Raw genomic sequence first — 22,719 nt, 5'->3', positions numbered from 1 at the left:
CAAATGCAGGGTATGGAAAGGACTGGTGTCAGACCCATTAGCTTATAAAAATGGAGCCAGTTTCTGCAGCCCACTGTGCTTCATTATTTCATTCACATATTGCAATATTAGGAAACTAGTCAAGGAACAAAGTAATAAAACCATTGAGAGCTGCATTACCCTGGAACACCAGCAAACGATGAACAAGAGCAGCACCGTGACTCTACCATTGTCTCATCATACGCTGAGAGAGGATTTTTGGCACAGGTTAAAATAATGGGGAGTTCTGGATAAAATATCGCTGTACTACATGTAATGACTCAGAGTGCTTGATATCTGTGGATGGGTCTTTGATAGCCTGATTATCTTGCAGATGAGCTCTTTAATTGCTAATATTGATATGGCACTGCTGTGAGGAAGCTCACACAGCTGAACTCCTAGCTGGGATTAGCAGGGCACAACCCTACAAGCCCACACTGCTGGAGTCCTAGTAATGCACATCTGTGAAGTAGATCACACTGCTAAAGTCCTATTGACCTCTGTGGGGCACTGCCATGAAGAGGCTCACACACTGATCCATTCCCAGCTGAACCTGGGAGAATGGGAATATAAAGGAAGTCCCTATCTCTGGAGTCCCTGCTGGTATTGACAGGACACTGGTGTAAGGATGCTGGCATACGAGACAGCACTGCTAGGACATTGTCCTGCGAAAGTTTCAAAATTACAACAGAACTCAATGAAAGAAGTTAGGTTCTCTAAGAGAAAATGAGTCTGATTCTCCTGTTACACCAGATTTACACTGTTGTGACTGCATCTACTTCAATGGAGTTACTCCTGATTTACACCCGTGTCCGTGAGAGGAGAATCAAACCCAGTAAACTATATGTTTTCTCTTCTCATAGCTAGCTCAACACTTTAGCGACACAAGTCCCAGGAAGGATGTCAAGAGATAAGAAGGAAAGAGACAGAACAAAAGCATAGAGGAGACAGATAAAGGAGAGTAGAAAGGGAGACTGAGAAAAGAGATTTAAAGGGAGGGAGAACAAGAATGGGAAAAGCAAAAGAGGGAGACAGAAACTGGTGGAATATGAGAGAAAGAGGCTGCGAGATCACTTTAAAGGAAGGGTGAACAAGGAAGCATATTCATCCCCTTGTCTTTCAGAGCGTCAGGCCTCTTACGGCCACATCCTCCTGGATGAACTACACTCTCCCTCGATGTTTTGACCTTAATGAGTTATACAGCTGCCAGTTTCATAGAATTCAGCACAAAATAATGTTTTTTAAAAAATCCCCAGACTTCTTAATTGGGAGATGGGGGAACTGCTGGGGTAACGAGAAGCACATGGAGTGAAGCAGCCCGGCATCCTCCTTTCAGTTGTGTCAGGGGGTGAGGCTGGGGGTACACTTGTATTTGTGGACTGGGGATTTTGTGAGTGTGTGCATACATCTATGGGGCTTGGATTCACATGCCTGTGGCTGTGTGTTCTCTGTGTGTGGATATAAAGTCGATGTATGTACGAGAACTGTTACGGCATGTGTTCGTGTGTTTATTGTGAATGTGCAGTTTTGTGTGGTGTGTGTATGCAAGTGTGTTGTAAATGGGCGTGGTGTGAGGTGTTTATATGGGTGAGCGTAGGCTTGAGAGCGGATTGTGACTGTGTGTCGTTTTATGTTTCCCTGTGCGTGTTCAGGCTGAGTTACCACCACTTACCTTTGTGGGGGCAGCAGTTGAGAAGACTAAGGGCCCAGTTCTCACCTGCAGTCTGGTGGCATAAAGGGACACCAGTGGCACTCTGGGACTAGTCCTTTGTAAGCAGGTTTCTCAGCTAGCTTATATCTGCCAGAATGGCTCCTCACTGCCGTCCCCACAAGGAGTAAGAGGCAGGCAGGGAAAAAGGGAAGGCGAGGGTGTGGTTGGACCATGCTGGACTCTGGCTGCTCTTGCCTGGCGGTAGGCAGTGCAGTCATAGTGTAAGTTCTAGCTTGCATCGGGGGCATGAAAGAGTCCCAGCTTCCCTGAAAACATGGGGATGGGAAGGAGGTTGGCAGCCACATGCCCCCCCACCATCCACACCCCGTTCCTTCGTGAAGAGCAGGAATGAAGCAACAGAGAATTGGTGCCTAAATACATAAGTGATCTAGCAATACTCTCACTCACACAGAGAACATTTGTGCCACTTACACCAGGGGAAGGGCCCATGCCTGCTTCCCATGGAGAGTGAGGAATCACCTGGAGAAACACATCCAGCATAACAGAAAGCCACTCTCATCCATTTCAATTTCCTCTTCTTCCCAGAAGCTGTAGCCACAAGCTATTCCATGTGAGCATCTACCTCCAGTGCAGGTTGTTCCAGTGCTGCCCACTCTCACATTTCTATCCTAAATCTTGTGATATTTGTTGTCTTTGTAAAGCCACAGCTCCTGGGGTCAGGGCACTACATGAGAATCTCAGCTTTCATTTTTTTTAAATGTAAGTTTCTAGCTGTCATAGTTGCAGAGAAAAGCTTGAGACACTCAGGAACCAGAAGGCAAATAAAAAGAAACCAAAACTTATCATTTTTTAAAATCTCATGTTTTTTAATCAAATCTCATGATTTATTTTTTTTACCTAACTCTCACATTTAGTGTTGGCTACACTGATGTTCCTCCCTTCAGTCCAATAGAATTAACAGACTGGTGGGCAGTTCTCTATAGAGCCAGTCTGACTAGTGCAGACTTCATTAACTACTGTCAAAACTTCTCACTATGGTCATGTGTAGTAAATACTGGGCTGGAGTTTTCTGCCAGCCAGGAATGGATTCTATGTCTTTCCTTGAAAAAGTCTGTGCTGACTAGAACTGATATGGATGTTTCTGAGAAAACTTTGGCTGCAGGCTAGAATTCCTCTGTATTTATGGGGCATGAGAAAAATCAAATAAAAAGTGCAAATAAACTGTACAGTTGGCATTGAAAGCCAAGGCCATGATTTGAAAAGAGGCGAACGAACCATTTCCCCATGCTGGCGAACATGTGACCTTGTCTCTTCTTGCCAAAAGCTCAGTGGGATGGAGCACAGGCTGTTCTCAGGGCTGCCTGCTTACAATACATGAAGAAGTGGTGAACTTCCAGAGTTGGGAATTCATCTTTTTTACATAATTTAAAAACAATAATCATCCCGGAAACCCCCAGGAAACAGAGTTGACTTTACTGCCACTCTGCACCTGTACAAAATACAACTCAGCCATGCATCCAATGTTAGGGAATCCATTTGTCACCTTTTAAAAAAGATTTGGGGGCTGTGTTGGAGGAGGGGAGAATGGATCAATGCTCTTTTCTATGTGTTGGTATAGACTTCTAATTTTCTCAGCCGTGGGGAAGGTGCTCAGCAGGGGAACTCCTGGTATATTTTCCTTCTCTGTTCCCATCTGAAGATTTTCTCTCACTTTATTTAAGTGGTTCAGGGAACTAAACTTCATGATTCTTGCTATCTAATGATTAGAGAGTGCCAAGCAGCGGTGCCCTTAGTACTATGTGCTACCTTCCCCTGGCTCTCCATCTCAGCATTGCCAACCCCCGACATTCAAAAATCATGAGAAAGTTCCTAAAATCATGAGATTGGCTTAAAATCATGAAATTTTACAAAATAAGTTTTGGTTTCTACTTATTTGCCTTTTGGTTTTTGAGTTTGTATCGCTTATTATTGAAGGTGTTTCTTTGCAACCAAGGGGGCTAGAAACTTTTAAAAAAATGAATGTGAGAGTCTCACATGCTCAGGTAACATGGTCCAGGAGGTGGGGCTATAAGAACACTAAATACCATGAGACTTGAGATAAAATCACACGAGCTATTAGCGATGCTACTAGTCTTTGAACTCTTCTAATTGGCTCCAATGGATTCTCTAGAATCTGTTTTCTTTAGCAGCTGGGGGTGGAGCAGGAAATATTACCCCCCTCATGAACCAAAACAACTGCAGCTGCTCAAGAGTTCTAATCCAGTGCTTCCCAAGTGTTTGACTAAGGTGACACATCAGCTGCGTTTGGCCTTTTTTTATTTTTTGTGACCCAACATTACATATATGCACCTTCCCCCAGCACCACAGCCATAATCCTGGCCCAGTGTGGAGGGGACGCCCAGGGGCATGGCATGGGGGTGGACAGTGAGTCTGCCCTGCACTTACCTGTACTCACTCACTCATGACAGAGGAGAGGAGAGACCAAATTTGAGTGTGTGACATTCTGACCTGGCACATGAAGGTGCAGCACCTCTAAGGTATGGTCCAGCCACCCCTCCTGGAGTGACAGCTGGACCAACCCTGAGTGGGGCTGCAGCCCTGTGTGCCAGGTCACAATGCCCGGAACAGTGAGCTAGGCCCAGCCCTATGGGACAGGAGTCTCCGCTGTGTAGTGGGCTCACTCTCCAACCCTCCAGACCTTCCCTGGGGCCTCCTCTCAGCATTGGGGTAGGAGAAGTATGTTTGCCTAGACCAGAGCCCAGTGATGGGTTCATCCAGCCCTGTACACGACAACCTATCTAGACCCTCTCCAACACCCACTTGTAGGTCGGGACCCACTGTTTGGTAAACACTGCTCTAGTTCATTGGTTCTCAAAGCCGGTCTGTCACTTGTTCAGGGAAAGCCCTTGGCGGGCCAGGCTGGTTTGTTTACCTGCCGCATCCGCAGGTTTGGCCAATCACGTCTCCCACTGGCTACAGTTCGCTGCTCCAGGCCAATGGGGGCTGCGGGAAAGGTGGCCAGCACATCCCTCGGCCCGCGCTGCTTGAGAACCACTGCTCTAGTTTACCCTCTCCCAAGTACCACTCCCTGTTTCCCTTAAGCTAGGACAGATCCCAACCAGGCACTAACTTGGAATGGAAGAATGGAAGACTCCTATTAACTTTAACTGGATTTGGATTAGGCCCCATAAATTAGTTGGCAGTAAGATGCCATCTATTATCACCTTTTAGGAAACTCACTGCCAGCTTCATCTGCTATTTCCAACATGTATTTCAGATAGATTTTTTTGTTCTATTTGCCCACTCCCAGACACTACATCTTGCCTTCTGCTCACAGCTACTGCGGCACATACTGATGAGTGGTCCCATAACTATAAGCACAGTAGTTGCCAGATAATCACAGACAAACAGGACCAAGAGTAGAACTTACAGCCTGTAGCTGCAAACACACAGGGCACTAACCAGCGCATGAGAGCTGCAATTCCAGAAACTCAGGACAAGTTTGTAACCAATTAGTTGTATAAACAGAAAAAGTGCAGCCAGGAATGTGGTTGTTTAAGTGGCTTTAAAGAAGTAACTTGGGCAAATGGTATCATGATCCTAATATCAAACCTAACCTTGGAAAAACAGACAGGGTGGCAGAGTGGTAAAAAGACCTGAGCCCTGCCTACCTCTAGCACTTCCATCTTTTTTACCATGAATGCAGCTGCATAGGAGTCTGATTTTGGCCAGTGTGGATGCACCTCTCAGGCATGTAATAACAGACTCCAGTCCCACTTAACAGTTTGGTGTCAGCGGATTTACAGACATCTCAGACTGGATCCTAGAGCTAATGGGAAAATAGATCTTATTTTTTGGGGGAAATTTCAAATAAAATGAAAATGTATAATTTCCACATGCTTTTCACTGATTAGTTTCAAGTTGATGAAAATCAAGAGCCCTCCTCAGAAAAAAATCAGTTTTCTATTTTCACACCCCCACAAAAAATACAACAAAATTAGAAATTTTCTCATAGAAATTTCTGTTTAATGAAAAAACATGTTTTGTAAATAAACAAACACATACATAGTTTTGACCCACTGTACTGTCTGTTTTTTTATCAGCTGAAGAATTACTAAAAGCATATCCAGGGCTGTCAAATAGTTATCCAGGACTTTTCCAACAGTTACATTTTATATAGATTCAAATATTTTACGGGGTTTAAAATATCAAATGGGTTACATCAATATTCATTGCTTAATTATTTGGATACAAATTTCAAAAAAATCAAGTTATTTCTCTTATAAAAAACTGGTAACTTTGCTGCTCATGATGAAGGACAGAGAACATCAGTTGTAGCATGGGAAAATCATTTATAGATCCCCAATACATCTTAGTCTAATTTGCCACACTCCCTCATGTTCTGGGTCTTGACCTTTTTGGAGCAGAAATTACTTGCTGTATTTAGTTGAATAGTGGTTTTGTGATATGGAGAAATGAAAGTGAAGATGAAAGCAGTAAAATTATTTTCCTTCGTGACCTAATCTAGGAATTGAATTTAGGTCTCCTGAAGCCATGTGTTTTTCTGTTAGTAGTCAATATTGGTCTAGTATATTATGCATGGAATTGAAATCCAGCAACTCCTAAATTTTAATTCCACAGCACAAAACCACAAAGCCCCTGTGACCTATCCTTGAGGTTCCAGTGGATCTCAGAGGATCCGTGTAGTCTAGAAGCCAGTCTGGCTACTTCTTCCATGGGTTCAAACCACAGTAGAAGAATTTGAAGGAAACTCCACAATGGGAACTTTGCAGAGCTTTCCTCTGGGAGAAGAGGGGCAAGCCTTCTATCAGCACCCTTTATAAATTCTTAGATTCCAAGCTCTCCCAGCCATTTCTAACTATCTTGTTTATTATTTTGTTTTTAAACTCTAGAGGAACATATGGTGCTATCGCAGTGATCTGATAGATGATTTTAACAGAACTGTACGTTAGGTACATTCCACTCTTCACACTCAGTGAGTAAGGCTCTGGTGAATTCGTATTTCTGTTTCCAGAATCTGGTGGGTCATCACTTCTTCTGCATAAAGTTCGACAGTAGCAAAGTAAATTGCTGATTAAATAAATGTTTGTTTAACTGTCAATTTCTTTTGACAGCATGGATATCCTCTGCAATTTTGAGTGACAGATCCTTTTTACATTTTTAATATTTCTGTTCTATATATAGGACATCAAAGAGCCGAGTTCCAGGCAGAGCATTAATCTTCACTAGTTAGAGAATGACTTGTCACAAAGCACTCCTGTCCATGCAAATCATGCACTGTGACATCATCCCTTAACTCACAAAGATAAATGACATGCAGGGCCCAATTTCCAAATGTAGGAACCCTACCGAAATGTTGAAATCTTGTGTTTGGATGTTTAAATTGGCACTTGGATGAAAAGGGGAACATATATGTCCATTTGTTCCAATTTAAGATTCCATATAAAACATATGAATCTCCTATTTGTGCTCACGTTTGAAATTTAGCCCAGAGTCTTAAAAATCAAACTACAGCTGTGAACTTTAATTGCAGATGGGTCTGAGCCACAACATTTAGATTAGGATCCAGATCTCAACACTCCCAAAGTACAGAAGCATTCAGAGTTAAGTTTTTAGTTCTGGAGGGTACACATGTTATATGAGGGAACTGGAATTTCCATTTTGAGGGAAATTCCATAATTTTGACATTTGTTTTCATTTGAAAACAAAAAATCTAGGAATTTCCCATGAAATGAAATTTTAGGAAAAAATTCATTTTGGGTCAATTGAAATGTTTCCTTCTGGTTTTGACATTTAATTAATTATATTGCATTACTTTATATGATACAGTTTGAAATGAAAAGTAGCTCCATTTTTACTTTATCTAAACACTTTGTTTCAGTTTTCTTTTTTTAAATTAAATTATGTCAAAATCAGCATATTCCCATGGGAAAATTTTATTTTGATGAACTGTTCCATCAGAATGTTTTTGACCAGCACTGCATAGTTATATGAAATATAAGTGCCTATTTTTGGACAGTTATCAGTGTTGAGAGGAAAAGGCTCAGATATTCTAGATTTCCAGACCAAGATTTTCAAAAATAGCAGCCTAAAGTTAGGCTTCTGAGTCCATATTTAGGCTCCTAAAGAAGTGACATGATTTTCAAAAGTACTGAGCACTGATCAGTTCCTGTTGACTTCTCAGTAAGGTCAGTATGAGCTGCTGGATGTTCAGCACTTTTGAAAATAGTGTCACCTATTTAGGAGCCTAAATATGGATATAACAGCCTTAAGTCAGACACTTATCTTTGAAACATTGGCCCAAGTTCTCAGAGATGTGGATAACAAGAGCAGGTGAATATGATACACAATGATCCTTAAAATTTAGCTGTGATTCATTAGTGGGGAGTGTTGCCCTAAAACTCGTACAGATAGTTTTCTATTTAATGGATAGTCTTCTCAAGTTATCAACACACCCACAGCTCCAGTCATGAACAAGATGCAGACAGCACATGGGTAAGTCATAAACTGCTTCTAAACAGAGACCCTGTGTGGCTCATCCAGCATCACAGTAATGTATGACCAACCTAGATGGATTCATGTTTTCTCTTCTCAATCATGATAGGTGTATTAATAATACACTCATGCGTATACAATTAAAGCTGATCAGAACATTTTCAACAAAATGAGTTTTCATTTTCAGAAAATGGTGTTTTGTAGAAACTAGCATTTCACAGAAATGTATTGATTTTGATAGAAAGGTTTCTGAGATCCAGAGTGGACTGTCTTGTCAATTCCCAGAGGGAGAAAGACTTAAATCAAAAGCCTGACATGTTTGATCCAAAATGGGCATTTCAACACAGCTCTGTTTCACAGACATTGTCAAATGGTTTTCTTTTTGTTCCAATGGAATGGAAACACATTTCAAAACCCCAGAAGTTTTTATTAAATAGATTTGTCATTGCCCAACCAGCTCTATATGGAATGTTTCAAAGTTGCTGTCTTCTCTAGGATCATCTCTTTGGACAAAAATTACCAGTAGGCCAAGGAGCTGGCTTTTTGGGAGAGCAGGACCTGTCTCCATTTTTCTGTTGGGTTTGTGAGCATTACAGTCTTAACGTGGGCACATAGTCACCTCTTAATTCATCCTTGTGGCTTTTTGCCTAAGGATCACTCTTGAAGGTTATTATGAAGTTTTATCTGCCTGCTTTCAATCAAGAGACATGTGGTATAAAGTTTAAGGTTGTGGTCTAACTACCTGCCTTCAGTCCAGCACCAGACATCTCTTTCTCATTGTACCTCGCTGATTAGCTTCCTCCCACCCTACTTTTCGGACATGCTAAGGTTTGGGTTTCATCCCTGTTACTAATGCTTTTTTCCCCTTTACTTGACAGAAATTAAAGTTCAACTTGCCGAGACATCGAGAAGTTCGAGATACCCACCAGAGGTGCAATTGCCCAGCAGGTAGGGATCTCAGAGGCCTTGGTACCTCAGAATAACAAATCAGCTCTTATTTATCTCATCTCACCTCGAAAGCTTTCCTAATGTACTGCAGTACTGGGTTATAATGATACATATAATATAATAACCCTACATATGGAATGTATAAGTACATACACACAGGTTTGGTTACTTATTCATTATATAAATAATAAATCTCTGTATGACAGAAACTTATGGGAACACCAATATCCAAACACCCAATGTGAGCAATAAAATAGACAACCAAGGGTGTTTTTATGCTGTCTCTCTGCATGCCTCTGAGGCAGTGACCTTTAAGACCCATGGAATTATACAGGTAGCTGAAGCATCTTGTAAAATTACAACCCTTGACTTATAGAAATAAGTCTACATTTTATGGCTTTGTTCAGTCATGCTTGTTTTCAATTCCAAAGGATCATGTAAATACTTCCTCTTATGTAGTTTTAATACAATAGGTGAAAAAAAAATGTGGAAAACCCATTCATGAGCTGAATTTTATTCCATCATCATGAGTCAAGCAGTCTTCTTTGTCATGTTATAATAAAGTATACTAAGTACAGAGGAAATAGAGAGGTGGGGTTTGTTTTATTTTTAAAGAACAATAGCACTGGTCTGTGATGGGAATGAACCAAAACCCAGTGTCCAAACACTCCTGAACTTTGGAACATTATTACATACCAGGCCCTTTTCCACAATGGTATAACAGATTCAATTTATGTTACGTTTAAAAGACAATTCAAATTAAACATAAATTAGATGGACTGGTCATTATCTCTCTTTATCTACATTGTATAGCAGAGATGGGTGAAGCAGTTCAAATCAAATAGGAATCCCTCAGCCTAAATCTCTTTCCAAAATTCAAATCAAAACTTAGTTGAACCATTGTTGAGTTTCAAAAAAGTTCCACTAATTTTTCCTGTCATTAGCCTACAACTTCATGCACTGCTCCACCCCCATGTTATTGCCAGGACTTGACATATAAGAGCTGCAATACCACAAGAAACAATTTTCTTATGATATTTCTGGAACAGCCGAAAGCAAGGACCTTGGAATTTGAGTTCAGAGTAGAAAAAAATAGATTAATACATTATTAGACCAGAATGGATCATTATGATCAACTACTCTGACCTCCTGTATAACACATGTCATAGAATGTCACCCAAGAATTGCTGCCTCAAGCCCATGAGGTCAGCTGAAGGTAGCTAAGACCCTTGTGAAGTGGTGACAGCAACAATGGCAGGCTTGTCATAGGATTTGTGTGGCTGCTTACCCCATGCAGCTCTCAGCGTCTTCTGAAAAGATAGCCTTGATTCCAAGGAGAGATTAATATTTCTTAGACCGTAGACCTTAATTGAAGGTGAGGATGATGATTTCTCATTGTGAGTTGCACCGCTCTGTCATGAGTAAATATTCCAAAGGCACGGATGCTCTTTGCAAAGTTCCCTTCAGTCAGCCTCCTGATTCAATGGGTGAAATGTAGCCATGTTTCAAAACAGGTGGCACGGCTGGTGGAGCCTTGGTTGATGCCAACCTGTGCACATGTGCTGTTTCAATGTGGTCCATAATCTAGGTGGAGACCTTGGAAATCATTTTACCCTTGACATTTTTTCTGATGCCTGAGATGTCTGAGGGCTAGACACAATCTGGAGTCCTAGACAGTGTGACCCTTATGGGGAGTCTGAGGCTATCACAAAGCATGGAAGAGAATCAATATGTTGCAAGCATTCGGTATAAGCCCCTTCCTCCCCAGCCAGACCATTCCAAGGCCTGTAAACAAGCACACACAATCTCCCTTGCTGAAAATAAATGTTTATCAAAAGTGACATTTAAGTATAACCACAATTCCAAGTCCAACTTGTTGCATGGTACAGAAGGGAAAAGGAAATCAAATCCATTTGCTGAACTTGTCAGTACAGGATATAAAGGTCCTGGACAGTCAGAGAAGGGTCACACATACAGTAGGAGGGGTCCACAGCTCTAGGGCATAAGAGGTTTGTTTGTGAACTTAAACAATTTGACGGCAGAGAGTAGGGAAGCAGAGAGGATGTATAAGTGTGTAACTATGTCTCGGTTATCTGGGTATTCATGATAAGAATAACAAGAATAGCACGGTCAGGAAAACAACAAGGTTTTCTTTGGTCTTATATATAGAAAAGAATAAGGAAATACATGTTTCCTAAAACTGGGAAGCTGATACTTCAAATCATTCACGCTTTGCTTGGGTGTGACCACCTATGAGTGGAGTGTCATTGCTGGGTCACTGTGTTTTTAAAAAAACAAGGAGTCCGGTAGCACCTTAAAGACTAACAGATTTATTTGGGCCTAAGCTTTTGTGGGTAAAAAACCCACTTCTTCAGATGTGTTTTTAAAGATTGTAGGCCATAATAGCAAGTCTCTTAGTGCTCAAGGCATGTGCATTCAGCTTAACAGCATGAGCCTTGATTATTTCGAACTAGATTCCTTGGATGAGATTAATATCCCAGGAGCCCTTTCATTTTCCTGTAATCTGCCAGGCTTCTCTGGTACCAGACTGCCTCAAACAAGTTTGATGTATGTCCTGAGAAAGAGCCAAGTATCCACAAAACATATAGTAGCTGTTGGGCTTTTCCCACTACAAACCTTAACAATTAGGAATGAACAAACCTTGGGAACTATTTCTGTGTTTGCAAAACTACCTCAGGTATTTAAATTATTTTTCCTGTAATTTAAACCAATGATTCTTCAAAGGAGATATGATGTTTAAAAATAGATGCGTGAGCAAACATTGAATGCTTCAGGTGGACTTTGAAGAGAACCCCACATATTACCACAACTGGTGTTTAATTAAAACTAGAATGAAAACAATATTTGTGCAAGTATCAGACTAGTTCGGCTGGCAGCTGAGCAACAGATTGCCTCATGTATAGTCTACGAATTGTGGTAATGATGATGACACAGATTAATTGAATTATGGTAGAGTTTACTTACAATGTGCCTGACACTTTCTAAGTGTATATTAAGACTAAGTTCCTGCCACAAAGAGCTCAGAGTATAGGCTCTTTAGGAACCACAACTCAATACCGAAAGGAAAAATGAAGAATTTACTGACCAGCCCAGAAGACCAAAGATTGCAGTCCTAAACACTGGTGATGCGACCCTCAAGAATAGACAAACAAACTATCAATGCCCTATCATACTGGAACATACCAGGCTGTCAAAATAACAAGGACTATCATACACTCAAGATAGCCACACAAGGTCACCTACCACATCTCTCTCCTTAAGATGCTATAGAGATCTTTTATCCTAACCTCCTTCTGAAAAAGTGAGGAATACCCTCACATTCAGGACTACATCTACCCTAACCCAACCTTAGCTGAGATGAGTCGCTCTCTTCCTGACTATAACATCCCAGAATATTCAACAAACTAAAGTCCAAGGATTTGTTTAGTGACTACATCCTATCAGCAGATGCCCTTGTTCATTTCTGGAGAGTGGAAGTGATGCCATGTCTTGAGAAAGCCCCCTTCAGATTTCTGTGCAGGATTTTGGAACATCTAAAGAACTGACCATAGTCAAATATCCATCCCAGGTTTTGATCTGAGGCCATTGCTTGCTGGGCAAGAATTTGGAGCTTCGTTATGATTGTGCACCTGCAGAGCAGAGATGTTAAATAAAGTTCATGGTTATTAGAAGAGAGCCACAACCAGAACCTCAAATCCAAATTCATTTGAATTTGGATTGTCCATGGATTTGATCCCTAAATATGAACCTGACTACAGTGTGGTCAGATGCAAAACTGTCTGGGGCTTATTTTCCAGCAGTGATTTGGATGTGGCTGAAATCTCTTGCAGACTGCTTGAGATGACCAAAGTCTCTCAAGGTCAGCTGATTTCTCCAGATTCCTGCCATTTGGTACCACACTGTCATAAGAACAGCTTGTTAGATTGCAGTATCACCTCCTAATCTAACCTCAGCATGATCCAGATTTGAAACTTGTCTCCTTAGACCATCCCTTATAGCTATCTACTGTACCTCAATCCTGAATCTCAGTGTTTGGATTCAAGGAGCTCTTAGTGACGGAAACACAGCCAAGAACCCTCCCCCCCAAAAGCAGGTTGGCACAAGTGGCTGGCCTGTATATCTCACATACATCATTCATTTTTATTATAATTTTTTTATTTTCCTCTCTTCTGCTCCTATTTTCACAGTTCCTTTGTATTTGTTTTATGCTCTGCTGGCTCTCTGCTTCAGTTTTCAACATAATTTTTATTGGATATTTTCTTTGCTCATTTTCTTACAAGATTTGTCTTCAAGTAGAATCCCAGTTCAAAATATTTTAGTTTATCAAACTTTTGAGAACATGAGTGGGTTCAAAATAAGACAAAGTTGAGTTTTCCATCACTCTAAGTAGCAGGTTATTATTATTTGTATTGCTCTAAACTGAGATTAGGATCTCATTGTGCTAGGCACTGTACATGCATATACTGAAAAGCTGGTCCCTGCCTGTCAGTCTATCAGTAGCTAAAAGACCAGGCTGCCTCATGGATGTAATATGTAAAGTTAGGTATATAAAAAAACTGAAAAAGTCTGAAAATGTAAGAATTTGATGGCAACAGACTGTGAATCGCAGTGATGACTGAATCTGGCAATATTCTGAACAAAAAGAGCTCTCAGCAATGCTTGTAGATGTTTCCATTGCTCTACACTGACTCAACAAGACATTCTAGGTTTCAGTGTGATGTTTGGAGTTATTGTGTGTGCTGGTTGTGTTGTTGTGTGGGTGGTTTTGAAGAACTGTGGCACTTGGGACAAGTAATCATGATCTGTGAAGTCTCCCTTGTAAATTAGCTGGAGGGTAGGGGTGATGATTAGTTGAGTTTTCTCTGATATCAAAGGACTCTTGGCATGGCATAGATACATGCTTTCCTTTGGCACAAGTGCAATTTGTAAAGTCAAAATTGCTGAGAACTTAAAAATTGGGCAATAAGAGACCACAAAACCTAGTGATGATTCAGCCTGGTGATAGTCTGAACAAAAAGAGCTTTGAACCATGTTAGTAGCTGCTTCCATTGCTTCACACTGACTCTTCAGACTCTTTAGGCTTCAGAATGACATTCCTGGAACCTTGTTATATAGCTGACCTGGGACAATAGGTGGCTATAAGACAGAGATAGTGAGGAAAGGGACACAAGGTAAGAGTGAGACAATTGTTATAAGTAGCGATCACAAATAATGAGGAGGTAGGGTTGGTTTTGTTTGTTTGTGGGGATATTGAATTTGAAAGCTGATGGACCAGTTAGTAATGGTGGAAAGTTTAGGACTGTGACTTGACTTTAGGAAGAACTCTATAGTAATAGAGAGTACTCACACTTCTGACTCCAGAGGAAGGTTGCATAATCTGTGTTCGACAGCAGCAACCTGACACCACCCTGCTGTCAGTTACATGAGCCAGGCGTTGGCACAGCCTGACAAAATGATTTCACCATCTGTCAAATGAAAGAGCTCCTGTGAGAAATGTCTTCTGGACCCTTTGAGTCCTGGGAATTCTGTAACATAATTTCTTCTTCAGTTCTCATGAAAGTCCTTGCACAGCCATAGGCCCTCAGGAAGACTACAAGAAAGGAAGATAATGTGTCTCCTTCTTTCATATTTCACACTTACTGACAGGGGCCACCAGAGCCCTGAATTGCTGTTAATATTTGTCTTCTTGCTTTGTAGTTGGTGATGGCAAAGATAGACAGGGAATTCTGCCTCTCTCCAAACTCACAGCACACTGAGCCAGTGGGGACAGTAGGATTTAGTCCAGAAGCTCCACTTTCCAGGAAGGAATCAGGATGAGACCCTTGTAATGCCTTCAGGAAAGTGGTATGGCAGGTGACATACTGGGCCTCTCTTCACTCTCCTTCCACCACCTATAGCAACTTCTCTCCTCTAGGCCCACGTCTCTTGGCATGGCTGCAGCTGGGATCCTCTTAACTTAAGGAGGATAGAAAGGAATCTCATTGAATTTATCCAGACCACAGGCTTCAGTCCAGAATATGTCACCCAGCACTGGTGCAAGCCAACTGGCAGAAAGCAACAGGATTTCCCATTTCCTCCTATCTTCCCACGAAGGTGACCAGATGTCCCAATTTTATAGGGACAGTCCTGATTTTTGGGTCTTTTTCTTACATATGCTCCTATTACCCCCCACCTCCATCTCGATTTTTACATTTGCTGTCTGGTCACCCTACTCCCCACCCCTGCTGTTTTTTCTTGCCTGACAGCCGTAAAGAGGAGGGAATATCAGGTTTTTCTAAGCACAGAACTTTGCATTTCTTCATACTGCATGACTATGCGGGGAGCAAGGGGGAGTAAAAACACTCCCTGCTTAGTCACATTATCCCTCCTTCATCATGGCTCCAGGCACAAAGGGGTGGAGCAGAGGCTGAAGATCTGGTACTACCCTTCCCCAAGCAGAAGGCCGAGTTGATGATTGAACCTTGGCTCAACCCCCATAACATGCTGGTCAGCAGGGCTGAGCCAGCATGAAGGGGAAAGCAAGCTGCAACCATTAGTGGGTCACAGTATATACTTCCCCCAGGAACTCTTCACTAAAGGAAGCTGTAGCAATATGGGGAATTTGTCTTTGAACAGCTTGTGAATTCTGTTTGGTACTGGAGACTTTCTATGTGTTTCTGTGTCACAAGGCAAACTCCATTTTGAACATGGGGCTTGCTTGCCTTCTTTGATGTGTTTTGCCTCCACATTGAGCTAAAACCCACAAGAGAAATTCTTTCACTTGGTACAGGGCTAACATTGGAAGGTCATTAAATATTGATGATCATCCATTCAAATGGAGCAAGCCTTGGACAAAGAGATGGTACTGCCTCAGGCAAATCAATTTTTCAAGTCTGAATTCTGGGGGGTAGGTTACTAAGCAACAAATCAACTAGTGGGGGATTTTGATCACCTAATAATGCTGATCAGGGGTCACCTGATAAAGAGGACTGGAGATTATAAAAGAGAGGGTGTCTCATTGCTACTTTAGAGACAGTGAGAGAAAGGAGAAAAAGCAAAAAACTGTCTGAAGGAGTGAGAGGACACTGAATGTTCTGGAAAAGAGTCCATGTGTAGGAGGGAAAGGGAGAGAAGAAGGAACCTGGATTCCTTGAAAGGCTCTGCCCTAAACCCAAAGAATGTTAAAGAGAGGGAAGGAAACTGAGGCAGGGGAATGCATGTTTTGTCTGGATCTGTATATATCTCATGCTGTCTGAAGTAAGAGTAATTCATTGTGGAACCTTTGCAAAGCTTGTGTATTATGTTCTTCAACTATCAGGCATCCCTGAAGGGGTAAACTGTAAACCGAAGTGCCCCTAAGGGTGTAAGCAACTGGGTTGTCATTGGGGGACAGCACTGGTTCTGGGGGCCTTGGGAAGCTGGGCCTCAAGGTCCAGCAGTTTGGTGAGAGTCCAACAGAGGATGTTTTATCAGGGCTGTGACAGGACAGAATGCTTCCTGGAGCTCCTTGGTTGCTCGCATGGAAATCAGACTGTGACACCCCTCTAAGAGGCGCAGCAGGTAGAAGCTCACTTGCAGGGGCAAGATGTGCTGGAAAGTGGTGGGGACAAGATATGGCTCCACCTACCATCTGCTCCTTTTCTTCCCTTTTCTGGGAAGGTGCTTTATGGGTGGGTGGTGTGTGTGTGAGGGGGGAAGCACTCAATAGCAGCCCCAGTACTTGCCCAAACACAGGGACTACAATTCTGTTTGGCTCTTTTGTGGTCCAAACAAAGAGAAGTTCTTTACTCCTTTCCCCGTGTACACTGTGTGGTTGTCTAAGCTGAGACCACCATTTCCCCCTCCCTTTTTACTTCAGCAAAATTCCTGGCAATGTCCATGGAATTCTGCCCCCTACTCGTGTCAGTTGTACCCTTATGCCAACCGATGCTCCTGCTGGAGCAGCACAGCTCTTCCCTAGCCCTCCCAAAGGGCTTGAACTAAATGCCACAATCTAACTCCGTGAAAGGACTTTAGCATTTGGAAGCCAGAAAGGGGATGGGGGGCAGGGAAAGGGTAGCGGCAGAAGATGTGGGACTCTGCAAGACTCTTTCTCATTGCCCTTGACAATGCTATAACATACTGATCTAAGTTACAGCCAAAGAAAAATACACTTTGGAGGTCAGTGTCCCTCACAGAACCCTATATGTCTGTCATGATGGCAGGGAAGCAGGAGGAATCGAGTCCTTCTCCTTTTACACAGGATAAGTGTTCCAGCGGGGCAATGCCAAGTCAGCATGGAGACCCTTCACTCCATTCTTTTCCATCCACTGACCCAGGTCACATGATTCAGGCCTGACGCAACGTGCTCCTTCCCCCCACGCGTGCTCAGAGTCACGCCAGTGTCAGCAGTTCCCAGAGCTTTACTCAGTGGATCTATATCGGAGTCAGTCTCCATCCCTCCCCTCACCTGCCAGGACCCTTTGAAATGTTTGGGGGGTTTATTTATCGTTGTTGTTTTTAACTCTGTCCTTTTTTGTCCTGTTACGAGAACTGGCACAGGCACAGCATGACATATACTAGTGCTCCTGAGCGGCCTGTGAGATTAAAGTCCTGGAAACCAGCTGAACTCTTGGGTTTGGCTTGCAGGGCATGGGGATGTAGAAAAGTTTTGAGATTCCTGGAGGTGGGGGAGATGAAAAGGAGTGGTCTGACTATTTCAATGCAGGGGCTCTGTTGAGAGGAAGTGTGATTTTCAGTTTGTCTGGCTCGGGGCCACTGAGAAGTGCTAGCAGGGTAACTAGATATGCCATCCCCTACAGTTCCTACAGCCATATCTGCCTCTCACAGACACAGCTCTCTGAGCTCATCCAAGCACAGATGGAGAGAGGAGAGCTCCTGCACCAATGGCAGGGGGCTGGGTGTGTTTGTGGGTCTGCAGGCCTGTGCTCCTAAATGCGTGTAATATATACTAGTATAGATTTGTGACTGCTGGGATTCGGGCACCCTATGTTCCACCACACTCTCTGAAATCAAAGAGAATGGGGTCTTTGGTCCTGAACACTTGCCGAGACAGAAGCTGTTGGCTTGCAATACCAGCAATGTGAAGTGCTGTACTGAGAAGGGCTATAGATTTAGCTTTCAGACAGTCGGAGGATTATTTGACAAAGTTTTCAACACATCACAATAATGAAGTTTTGATTGATTATGTGATTACATCTTGCCATCTTTCATCTGTTGTATGTTTTAATATTTGCTGGTTTTAACATTGCTATTTGTGAGGCACTTAGACTACTAAAGCTGTTTTCATCTTCAAAGAACAATACAAATGGTAATCAATCACACAGCACCCCTGGCAGTAGGGAAGTAGAGTGAGGTAGAAAACAGTTTTCCCATCCTGCAAAAATTTTCAAGATTTCAGATAAATTTCCTGTCCCAAATTGGGATGAAAAATTGAAATCTTGAATGTTTGCAATTAAAAAATCTTGGATCAGGTTAATTCAAATGTTTCCACTCTGATTTCAAGTTTTTTATTTTTACATTTTTTTAAACTATAAATTAGCAAATATTGAAATGAAAAGTTATTTCAAACTGAAAATGAAACTTCCATTTAATCAATTTTGAACCTTTTTACATTTTTTTTCAAACTGGGAAATTCGTCAAAACCACCTCTTACTCCCAAAAAGTTTTGGTTTTGACAATTGGCATTTTCTGATGAAAAAATGTTTCATCAAAAAAATTCCCAGTCAGCTCTGTGTATAAGTACTTACAGATGGGGAAACTGTGTCTCAGATAGGTTAAATGACTTTCCAGGATCAGTCAGTGAATTATGGCATGGTCCAGTTTAGAACTCAGCAGTTCCTCAGACCAGTAGACAACACTGGCTCTTCTGCTAATGCCATTCCTGGAAAGTGCCACACTTTAAAAAATGACATAGCAGCAGCAGAAAAGCTGATTACCTAGCAGGAACACTTTGTGGGTGCAACATATCTGGAAAGTTATAGCACAGTAATTGTTTAAATATTTTTTCCTTAGTTTACTATATAACAACTCTGCTTAGAAATTATTATATGATTCACTTCAATTTAAATCTGTTCTCTTGTCAACATATTTTGCCCTTCATTTTATCCACACAATCTCATCTGTGGGGTTTTTCATGCACACTGGGCTGCTGGCAGTATTATAAATAGCTTGGGGATTGTTTGGTTTAGAAATACTGTTGAATCATTTGTTTTGAAAATATAAACATGCAATGAATTCCATGGACTCTGCAAATGAGTTGATGTGAGTGAACAATTTACAAAGAACTGTTTATTTAGCAATTTAACCCCTTTTCTATTAGTGAATTAACAGACTGCAGCTTAGAAAATATTCAGAACTGTTTGATGAGTAAATGAACAAATTTCAGCCTATTGCTTATTGTGACATCAAGGATTCGATATCCAGAATTCAATATTTAAATTGTGTGATCGGTCAGCCAAATCGTGTTATTGTTTCTGTTTCTGAATGGTTGGCCAAACCTTTGTAAATATCTTCAATGCAAATCAAAATATATTGAAGTCAACGGGACTCTCTTTCTGTTGACTTCAGTGGGCTTTAGATCAGGTCCAAAAAAGAATTTTATTTCACCATAAAATAAATGAGCTTTCATAATTAAAAAATCTCAGGTCAAAACTTGCGTTCCACTGATTCTCTAAACTTTTCCCATCTCATGAATACAGTATTTGTGAAAAGCGAGTTGACAGGCTAGAAAACAGTGAAATTCTACTTTGAAGTTGTGAACATGCTGGTAAATATTTTCCCCACTATTTGCCCAGCTCTGATTAAGAAGAAATGAAGGCAAGTCCAATTCTGAACCTCCTACTTTTAAATTAGAATTAAATCAGTTAAATATTATTAAGCAGACATAGATGAGATTCAAAATGCTGGATCTGAAAACTTCTAGGCATTGGGGATATCTGTGTTTATTTATCTAATCTAGTTGTATGCTCATAATCTGAGCATTGCATTGTGCATTTCCTTTTAGCCGTTTTAGTGTTTGTATTTTATTTAAATTGAGCTACCCTCAATTTCTTATATTATAGGAGGCAATAAATAGGAGGACTTGATAAGCCTTCTTTATTTTAAACCTTTTATTTTAAAACATCTAGATTATAGATAGGATTTTCAAAAGCACTGAGTGCTAGCCTAATTCTCTTCTCATTGAATTCAATGGGAGTTTTACCACTGAATTCAGTGGGAACAAAGTTAGGCCAATGCCGCGTTATTTTGAAAATCCCGCTATGTATCTTTGACTCTTCTCTAATTCTTCTCATCACTTATTGTCTAGAAATGTTTCCCTGCCCACGCTCATATCTCAAATAATTTCTAATTTCATAAGGAGGAATAAGATTAAGATAGTGATTTAGTACATGTGAAGTCATTTCAGTGAGTCTGAGCAACATGAGTAGCAAAATGTGGATATAATCTATTTTACTGTGTACTACACGTGTTACGCAGTGATCTGGGGAGACGTATTTGTATGTATGAGCTTTGTGCCATGTATGTGGAATTCCCCCTGATCTGCAGCAGCTGGAAGAAGACTCTGACCCTGAACTCCTGGGGCCAGTTCCTTAGCTGGTGTTAATAAGGGTGGCTCCACTGAAGTCATTGGAGCTATGTTGATTTATACCAACTAATGATCTGGCCCTGATCTTTTCCATTTCCAGCAAGACTGAATCCAAAGATCATATCAATTTATAAAATGACTCAAAACAAGTAGACACACAAGGTGGGTGAGGTAATATATTTTATTGGACCAACTTCTGTTGGTGGAAGGGATGAGCTTTTGAACTTCCCAGACTGGTAAAGGAAATTCGAGTTTCCAAGCTTAATACAAGGTGGGACAGATTGTTAACCATCAGTGGTTCACACATGTTGTAAGGAACCACTTAAAATGAAGTAGGCAATTAACACGTCTGCAGTCATAGGACAATGAAGTGCTAGTAGGCCACAGGGTGTGTTATAATTTGTAATGGGCCATAAAACCAGTAAAAAAAAGAGGAATACTTGTGGCACCTTAGAGACTAACAAAGTTATTTGGGCATAAACTTTCGTGGGCTAAAACCCACTTCATCCAATGCATGCATAAAACCAGTGTCTCTCTTAAGTCATGGAGTTATGAATTTAAGTTCCCAGAGGACTGGTCTACGCTAGGAAATTAGGTCTGTATAACTACATTGCTTTGGGGTGTGAAAAATCCACACCCCTGAACAATGCAGTTAAACTGACCTACTCCCCACTGTGAGGATAGCACTAGGTTGACCGAAGAATTCTCCCATCGATCTAGCTACCATCTCTTGGAGATGTAGATTACCTAGACTGATGGGAGAACCCCTCCCATCAGCATAGGTAGTGTCTTCACTGAAGTGCTACAACAGTGCAGCTGCAGTGGTGAAGCTGTGTCTCTGCATCATTTTAAGTATAGATAAGCCCACACTTGTCTTTTGAAGGTGCCATGCAGGTTTCCTTTGAAGACCAGGCCTGAGAGGTCAGATATGGCGTGACTGCTTTGTGAAAATGTTCATTCATGGGTGATGGGTTTTTGTCTTTGATCATTTTTCTGTGTGCATTCATTCAAGAGCATAATAATTGTCTGGCTTCACCCACAGAGATGTTGTTGGGACAGTTGATACATTGGAAGACGTATACCAAGTGTTGTAACAGGCATGTGTAGGATCTATGGAACTTGAAAGGTGTGTGGTGGGAGTACTGATCATCATAGCAATGGAGATGGTTTTGCTTCTGTTGTCAGGCAGGGTCTGGTGTCATTTTGATTTGTTGCATCCTAGTCTGTGGGAGCTTGCTTCTGATGATGATATGGTGAGATTGGGGAGTTGGTTTAGGGCTAGAAAAAGGGGTATGAAAGATTTCTTTCAGAATGTGGTCTCCATTGAATATGGGCTGTAATTGTTTGATGATACCCTGTATGCAGGGCCACCTTTAGGAGGTGCGGGGCCCAGTTCGAACAGTTTCAACGGGGCCCCAGCAGAGATGACTAAAAAAAAAAAAAACCACATAAAAAAACATGTGGGGCTTGTACTCACCGGGCGGTGCTCCGAGTCTTTGGCGGCACTTCGGTGGCGGATCCTTCACTCTCTCCAGGTCTTTGGCGGCACTGAAGGACCTGCTGCCGAAGACCCAGAGCAAGCGAAGGACCCGCCGCCGAAGTGCCACTGAAGACCCAGAGCTCTGCCAGGTGAGTAAAAATTAAAAAGGTGCCTCTAGCCAGGGAAGGGATTCTCACTGGGGGCGAGGCCCCATTAGGTGAGGGGCCCGATTCGGGGGAATTGGTGGAATAGGCCTAAAGCCTGCCCTGCCTGTATGGATTCTAGTGTGGGCTGATAGGTGACAACTATAGATGTGATGCTGGTAGGGTTTTTTTCTGTATTGAAGCAGGTTCTCCTGTGATATTTCAGTACCCCATTCCATGATGTCATCTACTTCTCTGTGTTATTTAGTGAAGGTAGTTTTAAGTGTATTAAAGTGTGTATCCCAAAATTTCTCTTCTGAGCATATTCTGTGGTATCTGAGTGTCTGGCTGTAAA

General features: G+C 41.7%; 1 protein-coding gene across 1 annotated transcript in view; it reads left to right on the top strand.

The window, feature by feature from the left end:
- Positions 1-22,719, top strand: part of COL13A1 (collagen type XIII alpha 1 chain) — a 165,485-nt gene that overhangs the window by 2,572 nt on the left and 140,194 nt on the right. Inside the window, exon 2 of the mRNA XM_030571227.1 lies at positions 9,085-9,154. Coding sequence (XP_030427087.1) covers positions 9,085-9,154 — 70 coding nt within the window. The remainder of the gene's footprint in view (positions 1-9,084; positions 9,155-22,719) is intronic.

This window comes from Gopherus evgoodei, chromosome 7 (assembly GCF_007399415.2).
Source record: "Gopherus evgoodei ecotype Sinaloan lineage chromosome 7, rGopEvg1_v1.p, whole genome shotgun sequence".
In the NCBI taxonomy this organism is placed as follows: domain Eukaryota; kingdom Metazoa; phylum Chordata; order Testudines; family Testudinidae; genus Gopherus; species Gopherus evgoodei.
This window is presented reverse-complemented; position numbering and strand designations above follow the sequence as displayed.